The 18022-nt window shown below is 53.5% G+C and overlaps 2 protein-coding genes across 2 annotated transcripts; both read right to left on the reverse strand.

The window, feature by feature from the left end:
* Positions 1-436: 436 nt before the first annotated feature.
* On the reverse strand, positions 437-17388 carry EDEM1 (ER degradation enhancing alpha-mannosidase like protein 1). Its single transcript, XM_044301016.1, has 12 exons — positions 17007-17388; positions 14152-14224; positions 13364-13467; positions 12704-12875; positions 9732-9915; positions 9475-9649; positions 9211-9331; positions 8964-9134; positions 2035-2108; positions 1569-1665; positions 1214-1408; positions 437-575 (listed from the first exon to the last, which is right to left on the reverse strand). Exons 1-12 carry the CDS (start codon positions 17336-17338, stop codon positions 486-488), a joined length of 1788 nt encoding a protein of 595 aa, XP_044156951.1. The 5' UTR covers positions 17339-17388; the 3' UTR covers positions 437-485.
* LOC122943344 lies at positions 2720-8046 on the reverse strand. Its single transcript, XM_044301014.1, has 2 exons — positions 5673-8046; positions 2720-5630 (listed from the first exon to the last, which is right to left on the reverse strand). Exons 1-2 carry the CDS (start codon positions 7359-7361, stop codon positions 3906-3908), a joined length of 3414 nt encoding a protein of 1137 aa, XP_044156949.1. The 5' UTR covers positions 7362-8046; the 3' UTR covers positions 2720-3905.
* Positions 17389-18022: the final 634 nt, after the last annotated feature.

The raw sequence follows: 18022 nt of genomic DNA on the forward strand, positions 1-18022 counted from the left end.
CACGACACCAGAGCACTACCGTCCGTGGCGTCAGTATGGGATACGACACCAGAGCACTACCGTCCGTGGCGTCAGTATGGGATACGACACCAGAGCACTACCGTCCGTGGCGTCAGTATGGGATACGACACCAGAGCACTACCGTCCGTGGCGTCAGTATGGGATACGACACCAGAGCACTACCGTCCGTGGCGTCAGTATGGGATACGACACCAGAGCACTACCGTCCGTGGCGTCAGTATGGGATACGACACCAGAGCACTACCGTCCGTGGCGTCAGTATGGGATACTTGTGTGGAATTGCAGCAGCTTTGGAAGACACAATGTGAAGTTCTCGCAGTCCCTGAGGTTCACGGAGTCCAGGATAAGTTGCCGCGCTGGCACAGACGGGGACCACCCCCCGGCTCAGACGACGCTCTCCCTGCGACTCATGGAGGCCCTCGATGCATCTCAAGTATCAGGATTGTCAGGAGGAAGAGCAGACGCTAAAGGAGGCCGACCATCTGATCGATCTGCCGCATGTAGACGCTCTTCAGGGGTAAGGAGTATCTGCGCTCCGCAGGAACTCTGTAACACTGGAGAGAAGACGTACAAACATTGAGATATTGACGTCACTAAGAGGCACTGTCCACTGGAGACTGAAAAGAGACTCGTGCTTTACACTGCAGCTTTGTTCTATAAGCAAATAACTACTTCAACTTACCTGCATAGTCGAGACGAGTCTGACGTTCTTTGAAATCCACCCCTAGTTTAGAACAGGTTTCCAACTATTGCAAATCTTTAGCTACTGAGCATGCACTGACAAGTCTATGGCTGTCATAGCATGCTAGGAGTTGTAGTTTTCAAACAGCTGGAGAGTCGCAGGCTACAGTTCATTGGTTTAGAGGTGGGGGATACTAATCGTCCACCCATTTCAGCCCTGCACCATCACAACACAAACTAAGCAGCACTGTCTCCTGTGCCAGAAGCTCTGGCAACTGTTCTGTCCCTCTGTCCCATGCTTTACACTGCAGCTCTGCTTTATCATATTGGCTGCTGTGTATATGCACAATCTCCACACTTAATCAGTAGATGGAGAGGAGGAGCACGGAGATCTGGGAGGGGGGGTACATGAGTATAAAACCTACTTAAGAACAGCATAAAGAGCAACTCCCTAACCGGATGAGAGTGTGGGGGAGGGGCGGAGGCCGATACTGCCATGTCTGTCACTTACGTTGGTGCTGCCGTTGGCCGCTCTCAGCCTGGTCTGGGACAGCTTCTCGGGGTCAGCTCGTGTCTTCTGCTCAGAGTGGAAGAAATCTTTCCAGGCTTTGTTCCTAAAACGAGGGTCCAGCGGGATGAGATGCCCCTCGGTGGTGAAGAGGTATCTGTTCCCCGTCGTGTGCACCGGATTTTCTTCATCAAACAGCTGAGGACAGAAAACGTAAGATAAGAGCAATGCGGGTGTCAGCGCGGGGTCACCCCTCACATCCCCGACACCTCGATATGGATCAAAGCGATTCCCTGAGAAAAGCGCGTTAACAGTCGTCCTCCCCCCACCCCCGAGACGAGCGGCGCCATGTGCTTACCAAGAACAAATATTTGCATGTTTCGCTCAAGAAGAAACTCTCCATACGATCCTCCTGAGACTTGTCCACCACATGGTGCAGCGTCGCATACCCGCACCTGCAGGCCGTCAACACAGCATTACTAAAGAAAGAGGGGCGGGGGTCCCCCACACACTCAGGACGGGCGGGGGTCCCCCACACACTCAGGACGGGCGGGGGTCCCCCACACACTCAGGACGGGCGGGGGTCCCCCACACACTCAGGACGGGCGGGGGTCCCCCACACACTCAGGACGGGCGGGGGTCCCCCACACACTCAGGACGGGCGGGGGTCCCCCACACACTCAGGACGGGCGGGGGTCCCCCACACACTCAGGACGGGCGGGGGTCCCCCACACACTCAGGACGGGCGGGGGTCCCCCACACACTCAGGACGGGCGGGGGTCCCCCACACACTCAGGACGGGCGGGGGTCCCCCACACACTTACTCTGCCTTGGCATGCTTCTCCAGGCTCAGCAAAATATCCATTCCAACGTGCAGGTAAAAAGGATTCTTGGTGGCCTGTGGAAGGAGCAGAAGGTTAGAAGAACCGGTGTCTGCAGGAAAGTGAGAACGTAAGGACCCCGACATCTCACATCAAGGGATGGTTGGATTTTAATCTGAGATCCCAAAGATAAGCGGCATAAAATCATCTGTCAGCTACTTACTTTCCTCCCTTCATTGAAATAACATCCATTATTATATAGTTCTGCTGAAAGCTATGCTACAATATGGCCACTGACCTGCAGCTGTAACTGGAGCGAGTGTGCCGATTACAGACTAAAAACTGAGTCGGGGCTGTATAAACCTGCATGTAGTGAGCTCCCCCTAGTGGTGGCTGTATAATCTGTATGTAGTGAGCTCCCTCTAGTGGTGGCTGTATAATCTGTATGTAGTGAGCTCCCCCTAGTGGTGGCTGTATAATTATGGGATTTTACTAAAGTATGACGTAAAGTCATGATTTTATTAAAGACACGGAGGCGAGTATTGCTTTAACCTTTCTTTACTTCTACCATAGCAGCAAAGAGAGAAAATGGTATACAAAAAAGAAACCATGGTAACAGACTCCTCCCCCTTATCCCAGTATATCCTTCCTTGTCTGTCTGAGCTCTTCCTCTTTCTTTGTGTCTCAAACAGCGCTGGTCAACCGGAACAACAGACGCCGAAACCACCGGGTAACGAAAAAACCCCTTGAACTCGTCGGCTTGGACCGCCACAACTGGACCTCCGACCGGAACTGTGTAACTCTAAAACATGAAGCCGTAAGCCTCTCAACCTAGGAAAAAAGGAAATAAGAGAAAAACCTTCTAAGAGCATAATCCAGTGCATTAGAAACATAGGATCCACTAGTTGGAAACACAGTAACAACTTTAAAATTCTGACCATACGGTAAATCAACAAAACATACTTACGTCAAAAACCCCAAGGGGTGGGTCCAGGGAGGGCAATACTCGCCTCCGTGTCTTTAATAAAATCATGACTTTACGTCATACTTTAGTAAAATCCCATAATTTTATAACAAGACACGGAGGCTCCTATTGCTTGTTTAAAGCTGAGCCACTATAGAATCAAAAGCATGCGAAGCCGGTCGGAAATAAAACTCCCGGAAAGTGGAAGATCTGGACCAATCCGCCAATCTCATAACATCCTCCAAACGAGCCCCAGATAACGTCATGGACGTAGCTGTCGCACTGCGGACCGAATGTGCCGTGAAGATAGACGTATCAATCCCGGAAAGGGATAGAATCCACTTGACCCAGCGAGATAACGTAACACTGGTAACCGGAGCAAACGGGCTGCGAAACGAAATGAATAAGTGGGGGAGAGAAAGAGACCGCAGTGGACGGGTTCTGTCCTCATACTCGCGTAAGCACGCTACAGGACATAGCTGTGGAGAAGTCGGAAAACGGGGGTAAGAGACCGACCGGATACTGGTTTTCGTGCGACGGGAAATGTTAAAGTGGACCCCCTCCGGGGTGAAGGATCTGGCGTCCCAATCCAAAGCACGCACATCCGAAACTCTCTTACAGGAGATTAAACAGAATAAAGTGACCAATTTGGCCGATAACTGACGTAACGACAATAGCTCATTTGAGGGCCAACTGACTAGAAATTGCAAGACATCCGACACATCCCAGGTAGACGAAAACCGTGGCCGAGGTGGTCGGGCCAAACGTGAACCCTTGAGTAAACGACAGACCAGGGGGTGTTGACCCGCTGGACGGCCGTCGACACCGTTGTGTCTGGAGGAAATTGCTGACCTAAAGACATTGATGGTGCGGTAAGCCTTCCCTGCCTCAAAAAGTGAGGATAAAAAGGCTAAGATGGAATTGACAGGGGCCGTAACGGGATCCAGAGTCCGGTCGACGCACCAGCGAGACCAAGAACCCCAGGCGGCTCGATAAGCCCGTCTCGTCCCGGGCGCCCAAGCGCAGTCCAATAAGAACCTAGCTGTTCCTGAAAGTCCAGCGCCTCCTCCTGGACTCCCGATATCTTGCAAGCTAGGAGGCGTAGCGACCCGTTCTGCAGGAGTGGGTGAACTTCTCCTGCAGGCCCTTGGAGTAGTGACACCTGAGTGGGAAGGAGAAACGGAAAGTCCACTAGAAGTTCCAGGATCTGAGGGAACCAGGACTGGTCCTCCAAAACGGAACAATCAGAACCAGGTTCGCCAACTGCTGACGAACCTGAAGGAGCACTCGTGGAATGAGCGCGAAGGGAGGGAATGCGTACATCAACGCTCCTCCCCAATGTTGAAGCAGAGCGTCCACTGCCTCCGCCAAGGGATCCGGCCTCCAGCTGAAAAACCTGGGCAGTTGGGTATTCAAACGGGAAGCGAAGAGGTCGACTGCAAAGGGACCCCACAGAGAAGAAATAGCAGAAAAAACCGTCTCGTCTAACTTCCAGTCGCTGGAGTCCGATATGTAGCGAGAACTCCAGTCCGCCAGAGTGTTGTGAAGGCCTGGAAGGTACTCGGCCACCACAGAGATGTTCCTGTCGAGACAGAATTCCCAAAAATCCTTCGCCAAATGGGTCAGAACCACCGACCGTGTGCCACCCATACAATTGACGTACCTGACCGCAGATATATTGTCCATGCGGAGCCTGATGGCTGAGCTGACCACACCATTGGCAAAACTGCGAATGGCAAACGACCCTGCTAGGAGTTCCAGGGCGTTGATGTGAAGATGGGATTCTTCTGGAGACCATGGACCGCCCGTGGACACACCACTGCAATGTGCTCCCCATCCGTGCAGGCTCGCATCGGATTCTATGATCAGATCCGGTTGGGGACCCACGATCGCTCTGCCATTCCACACTGACAGGTTGTGGATCCACCATCTCATCTCGTCCGTCGTCTCGGCATCTAATGAGACCAAATCTGCGTAAGAGGCCCCCGACCGAAGGTGAGCAATTTTGAGGCGCTGCAACGCACGATAATGGAGGGGGGCTGGGAAAATGGCCTGTATTGAGGAGGCCAGAAGTCCGATTATCCTTGCCAAATGCCGCAACGACATCTGAGGTAGGCGTAGAGCATGCTTCAACTCCTTGCGGATAGCCTTGACTTTCGAGAGTGGAAGACTGAGGGATAATTCTTCCGAGTTCACCTGGAAACCCAAGAACTCTATGGATCTGGAGGGGGTCAAACAGGATTTCTCCTGGTTGACAATGAACCCCAAGTCGGAAACGAGCGTCACCGTCAAGTGGAGGTGTCTCAACAAGAGAGCCCGTGATTGGGCCATGATCAAGATATCGTCCAGGTAGACGATCAGACGAACACCTCTGCTGCGAAGCCAAGCCACCACTGGGCGCATGATCTTGGTAAAGCACCAGGGGGCGGAGGACAGGCCGAACGGAAGGCAGGTGAAGCGCCAGGCCTGACCGTTCCACAGGAACCGCAGCAGGTCTCTTGAAGAGGGGGACACTGGGACCGTGAGATAGGCGTCTTGGAGATCTATCTTGGCCAACCAATCGCCTGGAAGGAGCAGATCCCTCAAAAGATGGATGCCCTCCATCTTGAAATGTCGGTATTGTACAAAATTGTTCAGGGCTTTCAAATTGATCACCGGGCGCATCTGGCCCCCTTTCTTTTGCACCAGGAAAATACTGCTGATGACACCCCCACGATTCTCCGGTGCGCGTTCGATCGCGCCTTTCTGCAGAAGATCCGACAATTCCCTCTGAAATTGGGACCGTGCCGCATAGGACAGTGGTACCGTAGGGGGGGCTGGGATGGAGCTCGGATCGGCAATCAGATCTATTGTGAACCCCTGCACAGTAGAAAGGACCCATTGGTCTGAGGTTATGCCTGACCACACATGAGAAAAGAATCGGAGTCTGCCCCCGACTAAATGGTCTAAAAAAGGAGGGGGACGAAGAACATAACTTACCGAATGGTCGACGGGAGCCTGGATTCCCTCGGAAACCTCGTGACCTGAAGGGAGCGCCTCGTGAGGGAAAAAAGGACGGCTGATGTCTCTGATCCTGGAGGGATGCTCTATAATTAAAGGAGCCTCTGCCGGAACCTCTGGCATGAAAGTTGGAACGGCCGGACAGTCGGCCCCTAGCACTGCCGGCCCTGTTGGAAAAACGCCCTTGAAAGACTCGACGCATCGAAGTCTGGGCTTTATCAAGAGCCGTAAAAGCTCCTACATATTTCCCTAGCTCTTTAATAAAAGAGTCGCCAAAGAGCAACCCCTGGGCGTCCTTGCCCGCTTCAGTCAATGCTAAGTTCGAGAGCTTTGGCTCGATCTTAATTAGTATTGCCTTTCGCCTTTCAATGGCGAGCGAGGTATTGGTATTACCCGCTACGCATATGGCTCGCTGGGCCCAACCTCTCAATTCTATAGGGTCTACCTGGCTACCTGCCGCGATAGCGGACTCAGCCAAATCGAGAATCTTTGCTAAAGGACCTGTAATGTCCAGTAGCTTGTCTTGGACAGCCTTCAAGGCCGCGTCTAGCCTTTTACGGGGGTTAAACCCCGTCTTCGCCAGAAACTGGACCATCTTTGGATCCACTGATGGCGTCTCGCACACTTTGTGTGGTATTAAAGGACGAGGGCACTCCGCCCGCAACTTATTACGCGATTCCTTACTAAGCGGATTGCGTATGCGAGCCTCCATATACTGCGCCACATGTGTGGCGGGCATCCATTCCGCGGAGCGGGGATGATGCAGCTCCTCGGGGTTAAACAGCGGTTCCCCAGACGGATCCAATAAGAGATCCTCTGCTGATCCCTGTTGTAGTAACGGGGCTTCCGGGTCTAGATTACGAACCGGATCCACAGCAATATCCGCCAAATCGTCCTCCACCTCATCCGTCAATTCATAGACGTTGTCATGAGTCTCCTCCTCTGACTCCCTATCAGAGTCTGACCTAGGCTCAGGTAGAGACCTGGCAGTCTTCCATGCCCGCGTTTTTTCTGCCTGGCGGGTACAAGCTCGTTTACGCGACTGAAGCGCGTTGTCTTGGGATGGGGATGGCCCATCAATCTGAGGTGTTCTGGAGACAATAGGAGGTGGTCCTGGAGGTGGGACCAAAACCTGGGTAGTAGTAGCAGGGCGCGCCATAAGGGCCTGAGATATAGACTGGGTCAATGCAGATGACATCGAACCCATGGCGGTTATAATGGCATTAGATATGGATCTTTGCAGTGCCACCTCATGGTCGTCCGGGTGGATCACCTCGGACCTCCTATCCTGCGCAGGGGAACCCTGATCTACTTGGGGGGCTTCACTAGGGGCCACAGAGGCAACGGAATTCTTTCTGACAGACATGGTGAAGTAGCAAAAGGCAGGGGTTAGTCACCCCGACCGGAGCAGCAAAAATAGCACTAGAGGAGAAAAAGAGAAAAGGGGATAATGAAGCCAGGAATCATAGCCAGCTAGTGGGTAGACGAAATGGAATAAAACAGAACTTACAAGGCTCAAGAGCAGTGGAAAAAGACCGCCAGGATATGCGCTGTGCAGAGCGGGATGTCCGGTGTGTGCAGAGCGGGGAAACGCACAGGGACGGCGAAATCTCGCGAGATCTCGCCGTCAGTAGCAGCCGAATGCGAAAAAATGCGAAAATGCGAAAATATGCGAAAATATGCGAAAAAAACGCGCGCGAAATCTCGAACTCGCGAGACTTCGGGCGAGAAGGAGAGGAAGAAGAAGCAGAAAGCGCGCGCAATGGCGGCGCAGTCTGAGGTAACGAGGGACAAGGATGACAGGGCAGAGAAACGGATCACACGGGGGGAAAGCGGGGAAGCCGCAAAAACTGTTATAAGGACAAACCCCTAGGCAGAACGGCCACAGAAGTACCTGAACGAAAAAACATATACATATATATACGTACCCTAGATAAATAAATATATATATATACAGGAGAGAAATATGTATCTACGATAAGAGTCTAATCAGAATCTAATAAAGAAACCGAACGAACCGATAATCCAAGCACATAAAATACAAATATACCAGACCCTGAGCAATGCCACAGAGCTGGAGAGTACTTATCTGCCTGGTAGCAGCAAAGAAAGAGGGAGAGCTCAGACAGACAAGGAAGGATATACTGGGATAAGGGGGAGGAGTCTGTTACCATGGTTTCTTTTTTGTATACCATTTTCTCTCTTTGCTGCTATGGTAGAAGTAAAGAAAGGTTAAAGCAATAGGAGCCTCCGTGTCTTGTTATAAAATCTGTATGTAGTGAGCTCCCTCTAGTGGTGGCTGTATAATCTGCATGTAGTGAGCTCCCCCTAGTGGTGGCTGTATAATCTGCATGTAGTGAGCTCCCCCTAGTGGTGACTGTATTATCTGTATGTAGTGAGCTCCCTCTAGTGGTGGCTGTATAATCTGTGTGCAATGAGCTCCCTCTAGTGGTGGCTGTATAATCTGTATGTAGTGAGCTCCCTCTAGTGGTGACTGTATAATCTGTATGCAGTGAGCTCCCTCTAGTGGTGGCTGTATAATCTGTATGTAGTGAGCTCCCTCTAGTGGTGGCTGTATAATCTGTATGCAGTGAGCTCCCTCTAGTGGTGGCTGTATAATCTGTATATAGTGAGTTCCTCCTAGTGGTGGCTGTATAATCTGTATATAGTGAGTTCCTCCTAGTGGTGGCTGTATAATCTGTATATAGTGAGTTCCTCCTAGTGGTGGATGTATAATCTGTATGTAGTGAGCTCCCTCTAGTGGCGGCTGTATAATCTGTATGTAGTGAGCTCCCTCTAGTGGTGGCTGTATAATCTGTATGTAGTGAGCTCCCTCTAGTGGTGGCTGTATAATCTGTATGTAGTGAGCTCCCTCTAGTGGTGGTGGCTGTATAATCTGTGTGCAATGAGCTCCCTCTAGTGGGGGCTGCAGGCAGATGAAAAGCTTAGCCTGCAGCTGATAGCTCACCTGATAGAGGAGGTAGGTGGACTCCACCAGTTCTGGTCTGAGTGGGTAGAAGGAGACGTCTGGCGCCTGCAGTTGCCAGTTGTACCTCTCGGGCAGAGCTCCATAGCGCTTCCAGATTGCATAGTAAAAGGCGTGGAGGCAAATTGCATCCTCTACGTCTCCTTTTAAGACCTGCATGACAGAAACAGAACCCAACTGCAGAGCTGTTCTGAAGAGCTTACACTCACAACATGAGGAATGCTGCTACCTGCAGGCCAGGGAAGAAAGCCTGGAGAGAGTCTATCCAAGTGTTCATGATCTGCCCATTGAACATGTTCACGTTGACGTACAGCGGAGGGTCGCCCTCACCTTCATTGCACGATTCTCGTCTGGGGAGAACAGACAATTCACATCCAAAGCTGCATCGAGAATCATACTGCTTTCTTGTTAGCTCTTAGACCACAACACCTCCCAGGTGTCGGCTGCCCCAGTGCCTGCTTGACCCATTGTTAACCCATTGCTCCATACATACCCCCTCCGCAGGTGGTTCTGGATGCTTCTATAAGCCTCATTGAACATGTGCAAATCTTCCTCCTCTCCAAACAAGATGTAAGACTTCAGCAGATACTCGTAGAAGGAGTCTAGGCCGGCTCCCAGGCCGCTCTGCTTCCCCACCCACTGACCCGTCTGGATATCCACCACATTGCCTGCAAGCAAAGAACACCGTGAGGACAAGGTGAAGAATGAGGCGAGCGAAAAAAGGGGCGCACCCCAAAAAATCACCCTCACCCAGAAGACCCGTGTGATTGCTCCGGAGGTTCCAGAGAGCTTGCACGGCGCGGCGGGCCACCCACTCAAAGGTGGAGTCTCCGAGGAGGCGGCTGAGGATCCCAAACTCGACCAGGAGGGATCCAGCCCCTGCGGTACAGGTCTCGTTCAGGCTGTCAGGAGGTACCCCCTTCTGCAGGTTCACCTGGACACGAGACAGTGGGGGAGGGGGAGGAAACGGGTGTCAGCTAGAAGTAGTATATGTGCATCCCCTGTCTGGACGCCCCCCACCCAGATATCTAGTAGTATATGTGCATCGCCTGTCTGGACGCCCCCCCCCCCCACCCCGATATCTAGTAGTATATGTACATGGCCTGTCTGGACGCCCCCCCCCCCACCCAGATATCTAGTAGTATATGTACATCGCCTGTCTGGACGCCCCCCCCACCCCGATATCTAGTAGTATATGTACATGGCCTGTCTGGACGCCCCCCCCCCCCACCCCGATATCTAGTAGTATATGTACATGGCCTGTCTGGACGCCCCCCCCCCCCACCCCGATATCTAGTAGTATATGTACATCGCCTGTCTGGACGCCCCCCCCCCCACCCAGATATCTAGTAGTATATGTGCATCGCCTGTCTGGACGCCCCCACCCAGATATCTAGTAGTATATGTACATCGCCTGTCTGGACACCCCCCACCCAGATATCTAGTAGTATATGTACATCGCCTGTCTGGACGCCCCCCCCCCCACCCCGATATCTAGTGGTATATGTACATCGCCTGTCTGGACGCCCCCCCCCACCCAGATATCTAGTAGTATATGTACATGGCCTGTCTGGACGCCCCCCACCCAGATATCTAGTAGTATATGTACATCGCCTATCTGGACGCCCCCCACCCAGATATCTAGCAGTATATGTACATCGCCTGTCTGGACGCCCCCCACCCAGATATCTAGTAGTATATGTACATGGCCTGTCTGGACGCCCCCCACCCAGATATCTAGTAGTATATGTACATCGCCTATCTGGACGCCCCCCACCCAGATATCTAGTAGTATATGTACATCGCCTATCTGGACACCCCCCACCCAGATATCTAGCAGTATATGTACATCGCCTATCTGGACGCCCCCCACCCAGATATCTAGTAGTATATGTACATCGCCTATCTGGACGCCCCCCACCCAGATATCTAGTAGTATATGTACATCGCCTGTCTGGACGCCCCCCACCCAGATATCTAGTAGTATATGAACATCGCCTGTCTGGACGCCCCCCACCCAGATATCTAGTAGTATATGTACATCGCCTATCTGGACACCCCCCACCCAGATATCTAGTAGTATATGTACATCGCCTATCTGGACACCCCCCACCCAGATATCTAGCAGTATATGTACATCGCCTATCTGGACGCCCCCCACCCAGATATCTAGTAGTATATGTACATCGCCTATCTGGACGCCCCCCACCCAGATATCTAGTAGTATATGTACATCGCCTGTCTGGACGCCCCCCACCCAGATATCTAGTAGTATATGAACATCGCCTGTCTGGACGCCCCCCACCCAGATATCTAGTAGTATATGGACACCCCCCCCCCCACCCAGATATCTAGTAGTATATGTACATCCCCTGTCTGGACGCCCCCCACCCAGATATCTAGTAGTATATGGACATGCCCTGTCTGGACGCCCCCCCCCCCCAGATATCTAGTAGTATATGTACATCACCTATCTGGACACCCCCCACCCAGATATCTAGTACTATATGTACATCGCCTGTCTGGACGCCCCCCACCCAGATATCTAGTAGTATATGTGCATCGCCTGTCTGGACGCCCCCCACCCAGATATCTAGTAGTGTCTGGACGCCCCCCCCCCACCCAGATATCTAGTAGTATATGTACACCCCCCCCCACCCAGATATCTAGTAGTGTCTGGACGCCCCCCACCCAGATATCTAGTAGTATATGTACATCGCCTATCTGGACGCCCCCCCCCCACCCCGATATCTAGTAGTATATGTACATCGCCTGTCTGGACGCCCCCCCACCCCGATATCTAGTAGTATATGTACATCGCCTGTCTGGACGCCCCCCCCCCCCACCCCGATATCTAGTAGTATATGTACATCGCCTGTCTGGACGCCCCCCACCCAGATATCTAGCAGTATATGTACATCGCCTGTCTGGACGCCCCCCACCCAGATATCTAGTAGTATATGAACATCGCCTGTCTGGACGCCCCCCACCCAGATATCTAGTAGTATATGGACACCCCCCCCCCACCCAGATATCTAGTAGTATATGTACATCCCCTGTCTGGACGCCCCCCACCCAGATATCTAGTAGTATATGTACATCGCCTGTCTGGACGCCCCCCACCCAGATATCTAGTAGTATATGTACATCGCCTGTCTGGACGCCCCCCACCCAGATATCTAGTAGTATATGTACATCCCCTGTCTGGACGCCCCCCACCCAGATATCTAGTAGTATATGGACACCCCCCCCCCCACCCAGATATCTAGTAGTATATGTACATCCCCTGTCTGGACGCCCCCCACCCAGATATCTAGTACTATATGTACATCCCCTGTCTGGACGCCCCCCACCCAGATATCTAGTAGTATATGGACATCCCCTGTCTGGACGCCCCCCCCCCCCAGATATCTAGTAGTATATGTACATCACCTATCTGGACACCCCCCACCCAGATATCTAGTACTATATGTACATCGCCTGTCTGGACACCCCCCACCCAGATATCTAGCAGTACATATACATCGCCAGTCTGGGTACACCCCACCCCGATATCAGCCCTCACTATGTGCTGTGGTGCATTGTGGGAGATAGGGAGACTGAACTCTGCTGGGGATGATGGGAGTGACTGCAATGTGTGTATAGAGCTGTAGAACAGTCAGGCGTCTGCTCCGTGCACAGATTCCTCTCCCCTCCCCCGTATATCCGTTCAGGGCACGTACTCTCGGATAAGGCATTCCCGTTTTCGTGTTCTCAAAGGCTGGGAGCAGCCGGACGGCGAGGTCGTGCGCCATGTGCAGAAGTTCATCATCATAACCATATACCGTCATGTTGCCGAAGGGCTGCTGAGCGTCCGTCAGGATGATGTGTGCGGACAGGAGGCTCCCCAAAATCCTGCAGAGATGACGGGGGACAGCTTAAGAGTCACTGAGGCAAGAAACGTTACTCATATTTAATACTCCGGTCACATCTAAAGCTGCAATCAGTATACTACTGTTTTTATTTTGTTATACATTGTATCAAAGTACAAAAGAATAATGAAAAGATTAGAAAATAAATGCAACAGTGGGCTCCAAGCAGGAGGACTGCAGCTCTGGGTGTGACTGGAGTACAAGTCCTGTTATACATCAAGGCCAGTACATTATAAGAAAAGCAAAGGATTTACAAAGCAACCTATTATAGGAGGCCCACAGAATCCTGACTGCAGCTCTGGCAGTGACTGGAGTACAAGAGATCACATAACTCAAGATCAATACTAGATAATTACAGAAAATTAATTTAGACCGTATCATAAAAATAAAATAATTAACTGTTGAACACCTGGGGCCTTAACAGCGCAGCTCCCCCATTCACAAAACAGACAGCCCCTTTAAATGACTCACCTGATGTTTGCCTCAAACACCTGCACAGTGGAATCCTTTTCAAAAGTCACCGTGTCGATGACCAGGCGCACGGCCCGCTGGAACTCGCTGGCGTTGCCCATGACCTGAGGAGAGATGGACATGTGATGGATCGAGGCTGGAAGTGACCCCCGACCAAAGAACCCAGTGGCTCCGGTGCCCGCTATACGGCTTCAGTGCTTGCCATGCAGGAGCGGTCATCACCCGACGGGTACATTCAGCGCCCCCCATGTAGTGGAGGCCTCTAGGCAGAAGGGGAAGCTCCGAGCTCTAAGTCTCAGTACTGATACAATCTATCTCAAACAATATACTTTGACTTGTACTCTAGTCACATCCAGAGCTGTATTCGGAATTCTGCTCTTTTCCTCCTACCCATCACTGCTGTTCAGTCTATGCCGTCATGCTCTGCTGTGGTGCATTGTGGGAGATGCAGCATTTCCAGAGGAGTACTCTGGGGCTTGGTTAGCCAGAAGACCGGACACAATCTCTGCTGCCCCCTGCCGGTTCAGGGTCTGTATGGACATTGTATGTACTCTGCTAGAGGGTCTCAGATGACTGATGCACAGCGGCAGACCCGGAGGTGACTGGAGGAGAAGATGCGGTGTAGCTCACCATCAGAACAGGATAGCTACTTATTACAAGCCAGCAGCAGCTTTGGATGTGACTGGAGTAGTAGACATGATGCAAGGTGTAGTAGAGCAGAGTGGACTCAGTGTTACTCGGAGTTACCTGCTGTTACTGGAAGGAAGAGAGATGGGTCAGTAACTCACCGCCAGCGTGTCCAGGGCATCAACCAGGGTAAGAGAATAGTTCCCCAGGACATCATTGATGTTAAGATTTGAACTGAAACAACACAGTCAAAGGGGTTAACGGCGCCCGGAGGCGGAGAGACCCCACAGGAGGCGGAGTAACAACAACCGGTCATGTGAACTGCCGGCTGCCCCTGCTCTGTGACGTCAGAAGGGCTAGGCTTTGCTGCACTGAGTACTCACCCTGGTACTGACACTAGGGGGCGATGCGATACCAGTATGAAATACACATCGCCACCTAGTGGTAGATTTTTTTATTCCTGACCCCTTAGGATATGGGATGTTATGGCCCCCGCCCAGAGGGACCCTCAGATCAGAAGTACTCCCAGGGGAGAAGCATCTCCTAACATGACATATACGGGGTGCACCTGGGGGTAACAGGTCATTTAAACCCTGGAATGGTCCCTAATATCAGTTTCTGGGAATGCTGGGCGACAACCAATATGGCCGCCACCAACACTTGGCTATCCTTGACCGAGATCTGTCCAGTTCTGCCGCCAGAGAGTAATAGATGTAAGTGACCTACAGGTGAGGTGGAACAGAGGAACTGAGAGGGTGCGCGGCATGGAGGGGCAACAGCGACGTACAGATGGGGGGGGGGGGGGGAGTACAGTATGTCCGGGGGGTTGTGGTACAGTATGTCCAGTGGGGGGGGGGGGGTACACAGTATATGTCCAGTGGGGGGGGGGGGGGGGGGGGAGTACACAGTATATGTCCAGTGGGGGGGGGGGGGGAGTACACAGTATATGTCCAGTGGGGGGGGGGGGAGTACACAGTATATGTCCAGTGGGGGGGGGGGGGGAGTACACAGTATATGTCCAGTGGGGGGGGGGGGGGGGGAGTACACAGTATATGTCCAGTGGGGGGGGGGGGGGGGGGAGTACACAGTATATGTCCAGTGGGGGGGGGGGGTACACAGTATATGTCCAGTGGGGGGGGGGGGGGGGGTACACAGTATATGTCCAGTGGGGGGGGGGTACACAGTATATGTCCAGTGGGGGGGGGGGGGGGTACACAGTATATGTCCAGTGGGGGGGGGGGGGTACACAGTATATGTCCAGTGGGGGGGGGGGGGGGGAGTACACAGTATATGTCAGTGGGGGGGGGGGGGGGGGAGTACACAGTATATGTCCAGTGGGGGGGGGGGGGGGTACACAGTATATGTCCAGTGGGGGGGGGGGGTACACAGTATATGTCCAGTGGGGGGGGGGGGGGGTACACAGTATATGTCCAGTGGGGGGGGGGAGGGTACACAGTATATGTCCAGTGGGGGGGGGGGGGAGTACACAGTATATGTCCAGTGGGGGGGGGGGGGGGTACACAGTATATGTCCAGTGGGGGGGGGGGTACACAGTATATGTCCAGTGGGGGGGGGGGGGTACACAGTATATGTCCAGTGGGGGGGGGGGTACACAGTATATGTCCAGTGGGGGGGGGGGGTACACAGTATATGTCCAGTGGGGGGGGGGGGGGGAGTACACAGTATATGTCCAGTGGGGGGGGGGGAGTACACAGTATATGTCCAGTGGGGGGGGTGGGGTACACAGTATATGTCCAGTGGGGGGGGGGGTACACAGTATATGTCCAGTGGGGGGGGGGGGTACACAGTATATGTCCAGTGGGGGGGGGGTACACAGTATATGTCCAGTGGGGGGGGGGGTACACAGTATATGTCCAGTGGGGGGGGGTACACAGTATATGTCCAGTGGGGGGGTACACAGTATATGTCCAGTGGGGGGGGTACACAGTATATGTCCAGTGGGGGGGGGGGTACACAGTATATGTCCAGTGGGGGGGGGGGGGGGTACACAGTATATGTCCAGTGGGGGGGGGGGGGGGTACACAGTATATGTCCAGTGGGGGGGGGGGGGTACACAGTATATGTCCAGTGGGGGGGGGAGTACACAGTATATGTCCAGTGGGGGGGGGGGGGGGGGGAGTACACAGTCTATGTCCAGTGGGGGGGGGGGGAGTACACAGTATAGTCCAGTGGGGGGGGGGGGTACACAGCATACAGTATATGTCCAGTGGGGGGGGGGGGGGTACACAGTATACAGTATATGTCCAGTGGGGGGGGGGGGGGTCCACAGTATATGTCCAGTGGGGGGGGGTACACAGTATATGTCAGTGGGGGGGGGTACACAGTATATGTCCAGTGGGGGGGGGTACACAGTATATGTCCAGTGGGGGGGGTACACAGTATATGTCCAGTGGGGGGGGGGGGGGTACACAGTATATGTCCAGTGGGGGGGGGGGGTACACAGTATATGTCCAGTGGGGGGTACACAGTATATGTCCAGTGGGGGGGGGGGGGGGTACACAGTATATGTCCAGTGGGGGGTACACAGTATATGTCCAGTGGGGGGGGTACACAGTATATGTCCAGTGGGGGGGGGGGGTACACAGTATATGTCCAGTGGGGGGGGGGTACACAGTATATGTCCAGTGGGGGGGGGTGTACACAGTATATGTCCAGTGGGGGGGGGGGGGGTACACAGTATGTCCAGTGGGGGGGGGGGGTACACAGTATATGTCAGTGGGGGGGGGGTACACAGGATATGTCCAGTGGGGGGGGGGTACACAGTATATGTCCAGTGGGGGGGGGTACACAGTATATGTCCAGTGGGGGGGGGTACACAGTAGGTCCAGGGAGGGTACACAGTATGTCGCGGGGAGTACAGTATGTCGCGGGGAGTACAGTATGTCGCGGGGAGTACAGTATGTCGCGGGGAGTACAGTATGTCAGGGGGGGTACAGTATGTCGGGGGGGGGGGGGGTACAGTATGTCGGGGGGGATCTTCACAGCTGTCACTCACGGGTTCCCGGTGTCCGGCCCTCGGCCCCGGCACAGGATGGGGTTCAGCTCGTCCTCCGGGAAGGCATATCTCATGTAGTTGTCATAACCGAAGGAGAACATCCCCCGCGCCATCTCCCGCATCTCGCGGCGCAGACCGGCCGGGAAGGAGCTGTACCTGCGCCCATACTCGTCCCTGAGGTGGAAGCGCCCATAGGAGGTGCGGCACACCGCCGCAGCGCCCGACTTCACCGACCTGGCCGCCCGCACCGCCCCCGGACCGATGAAACCCCGCAGAGCCTGGAGCCCGAGCCGCAGCAAGAGCAGCCCCAGCACCGCCGACCACCAGCGCATCCCTGTCCCGACACTTCCGGGATACGCTCCGCCCCCGCCCTCTGATAGGCCGCTGTCCGAGACATGACACGCCCATCTCCTCGCCGCCTGCCGATTGAGCAAATCTTGGTCACGGGGCCACCACTGTGGCCAATCATGAACCAGCACGTCAGACTGACGGACTTGGCGGCGTCACGTGTCCATAGAGACGCTTCCGGGTAAGAGAAACACCCCGCCCCTAAGTCTTGTTTACCTCTGTACGTCTCAAATGATTGGCTGAGGTGCCACTCCCAGAATCACATGACACCACTAACTCCTCCCAGTATAGGTGAATGCCCCAAAGTATACAGCATAGTGTACAGGAAGCCACCCTGAAAAACATCAGCAACCCTGGCCCCAAAATATCTAAGTCTAAGCCCAAAAATATCACACAGCAGCACTGGACCCAATACAGACTGTCCCTCCAAACAATAAAGCGACCCCTTGAAGTCACCCCTCCCCAATATCTGACAACCAACTAATACACTGCACATCACAAACAAACATCACCACTCCCCAATATTATTAAATGCACTTATATAGCTCTACTATATTCCTCAGCGCTTTACAGACATTAGCATCAGGCTGACCCCAGTGGGGCTCCCAATCTAAGGTCCCTGTCAGTCAGTCTTTGGAGTGTGGGAGGAAACCGGAGAACCCGGGGGA

The sequence above is a fragment of the Bufo gargarizans genome, chromosome 7 (assembly GCF_014858855.1).
Source record: "Bufo gargarizans isolate SCDJY-AF-19 chromosome 7, ASM1485885v1, whole genome shotgun sequence".
NCBI lineage: Eukaryota > Metazoa > Chordata > Amphibia > Anura > Bufonidae > Bufo > Bufo gargarizans.

Excerpts from the sequence above, each read along its gene's own strand:
- LOC122943344 (XM_044301014.1), bottom strand. The coding sequence starts at position 7,361 with ATGTCTGTCAGAAAGAATTCCGTTGCCTCTGTGGCCCCTAGTGAAGCC. Across the intron at positions 5,631-5,672 it reads AGTATTTTCCTGGTGCAAAA|GAACAATTTTGTACAATACC; the intron begins GAAAGGGGGCCA and ends TTTGAAAGCCCT.
- EDEM1 (XM_044301016.1), bottom strand. The coding sequence starts at position 17,338 with ATGCGCTGGTGGTCGGCGGTGCTGGGGCTGCTCTTGCTGCGGCTCGGG. Across the intron at positions 12,876-13,363 it reads GTGTTTGAGGCAAACATCAG|GATTTTGGGGAGCCTCCTGT; the intron begins GTGAGTCATTTA and ends TCATCTCTGCAG. Across the intron at positions 9,916-12,703 it reads CGGGAATGCCTTATCCGAGA|GTGAACCTGCAGAAGGGGGT; the intron begins GTACGTGCCCTG and ends TCTCGTGTCCAG.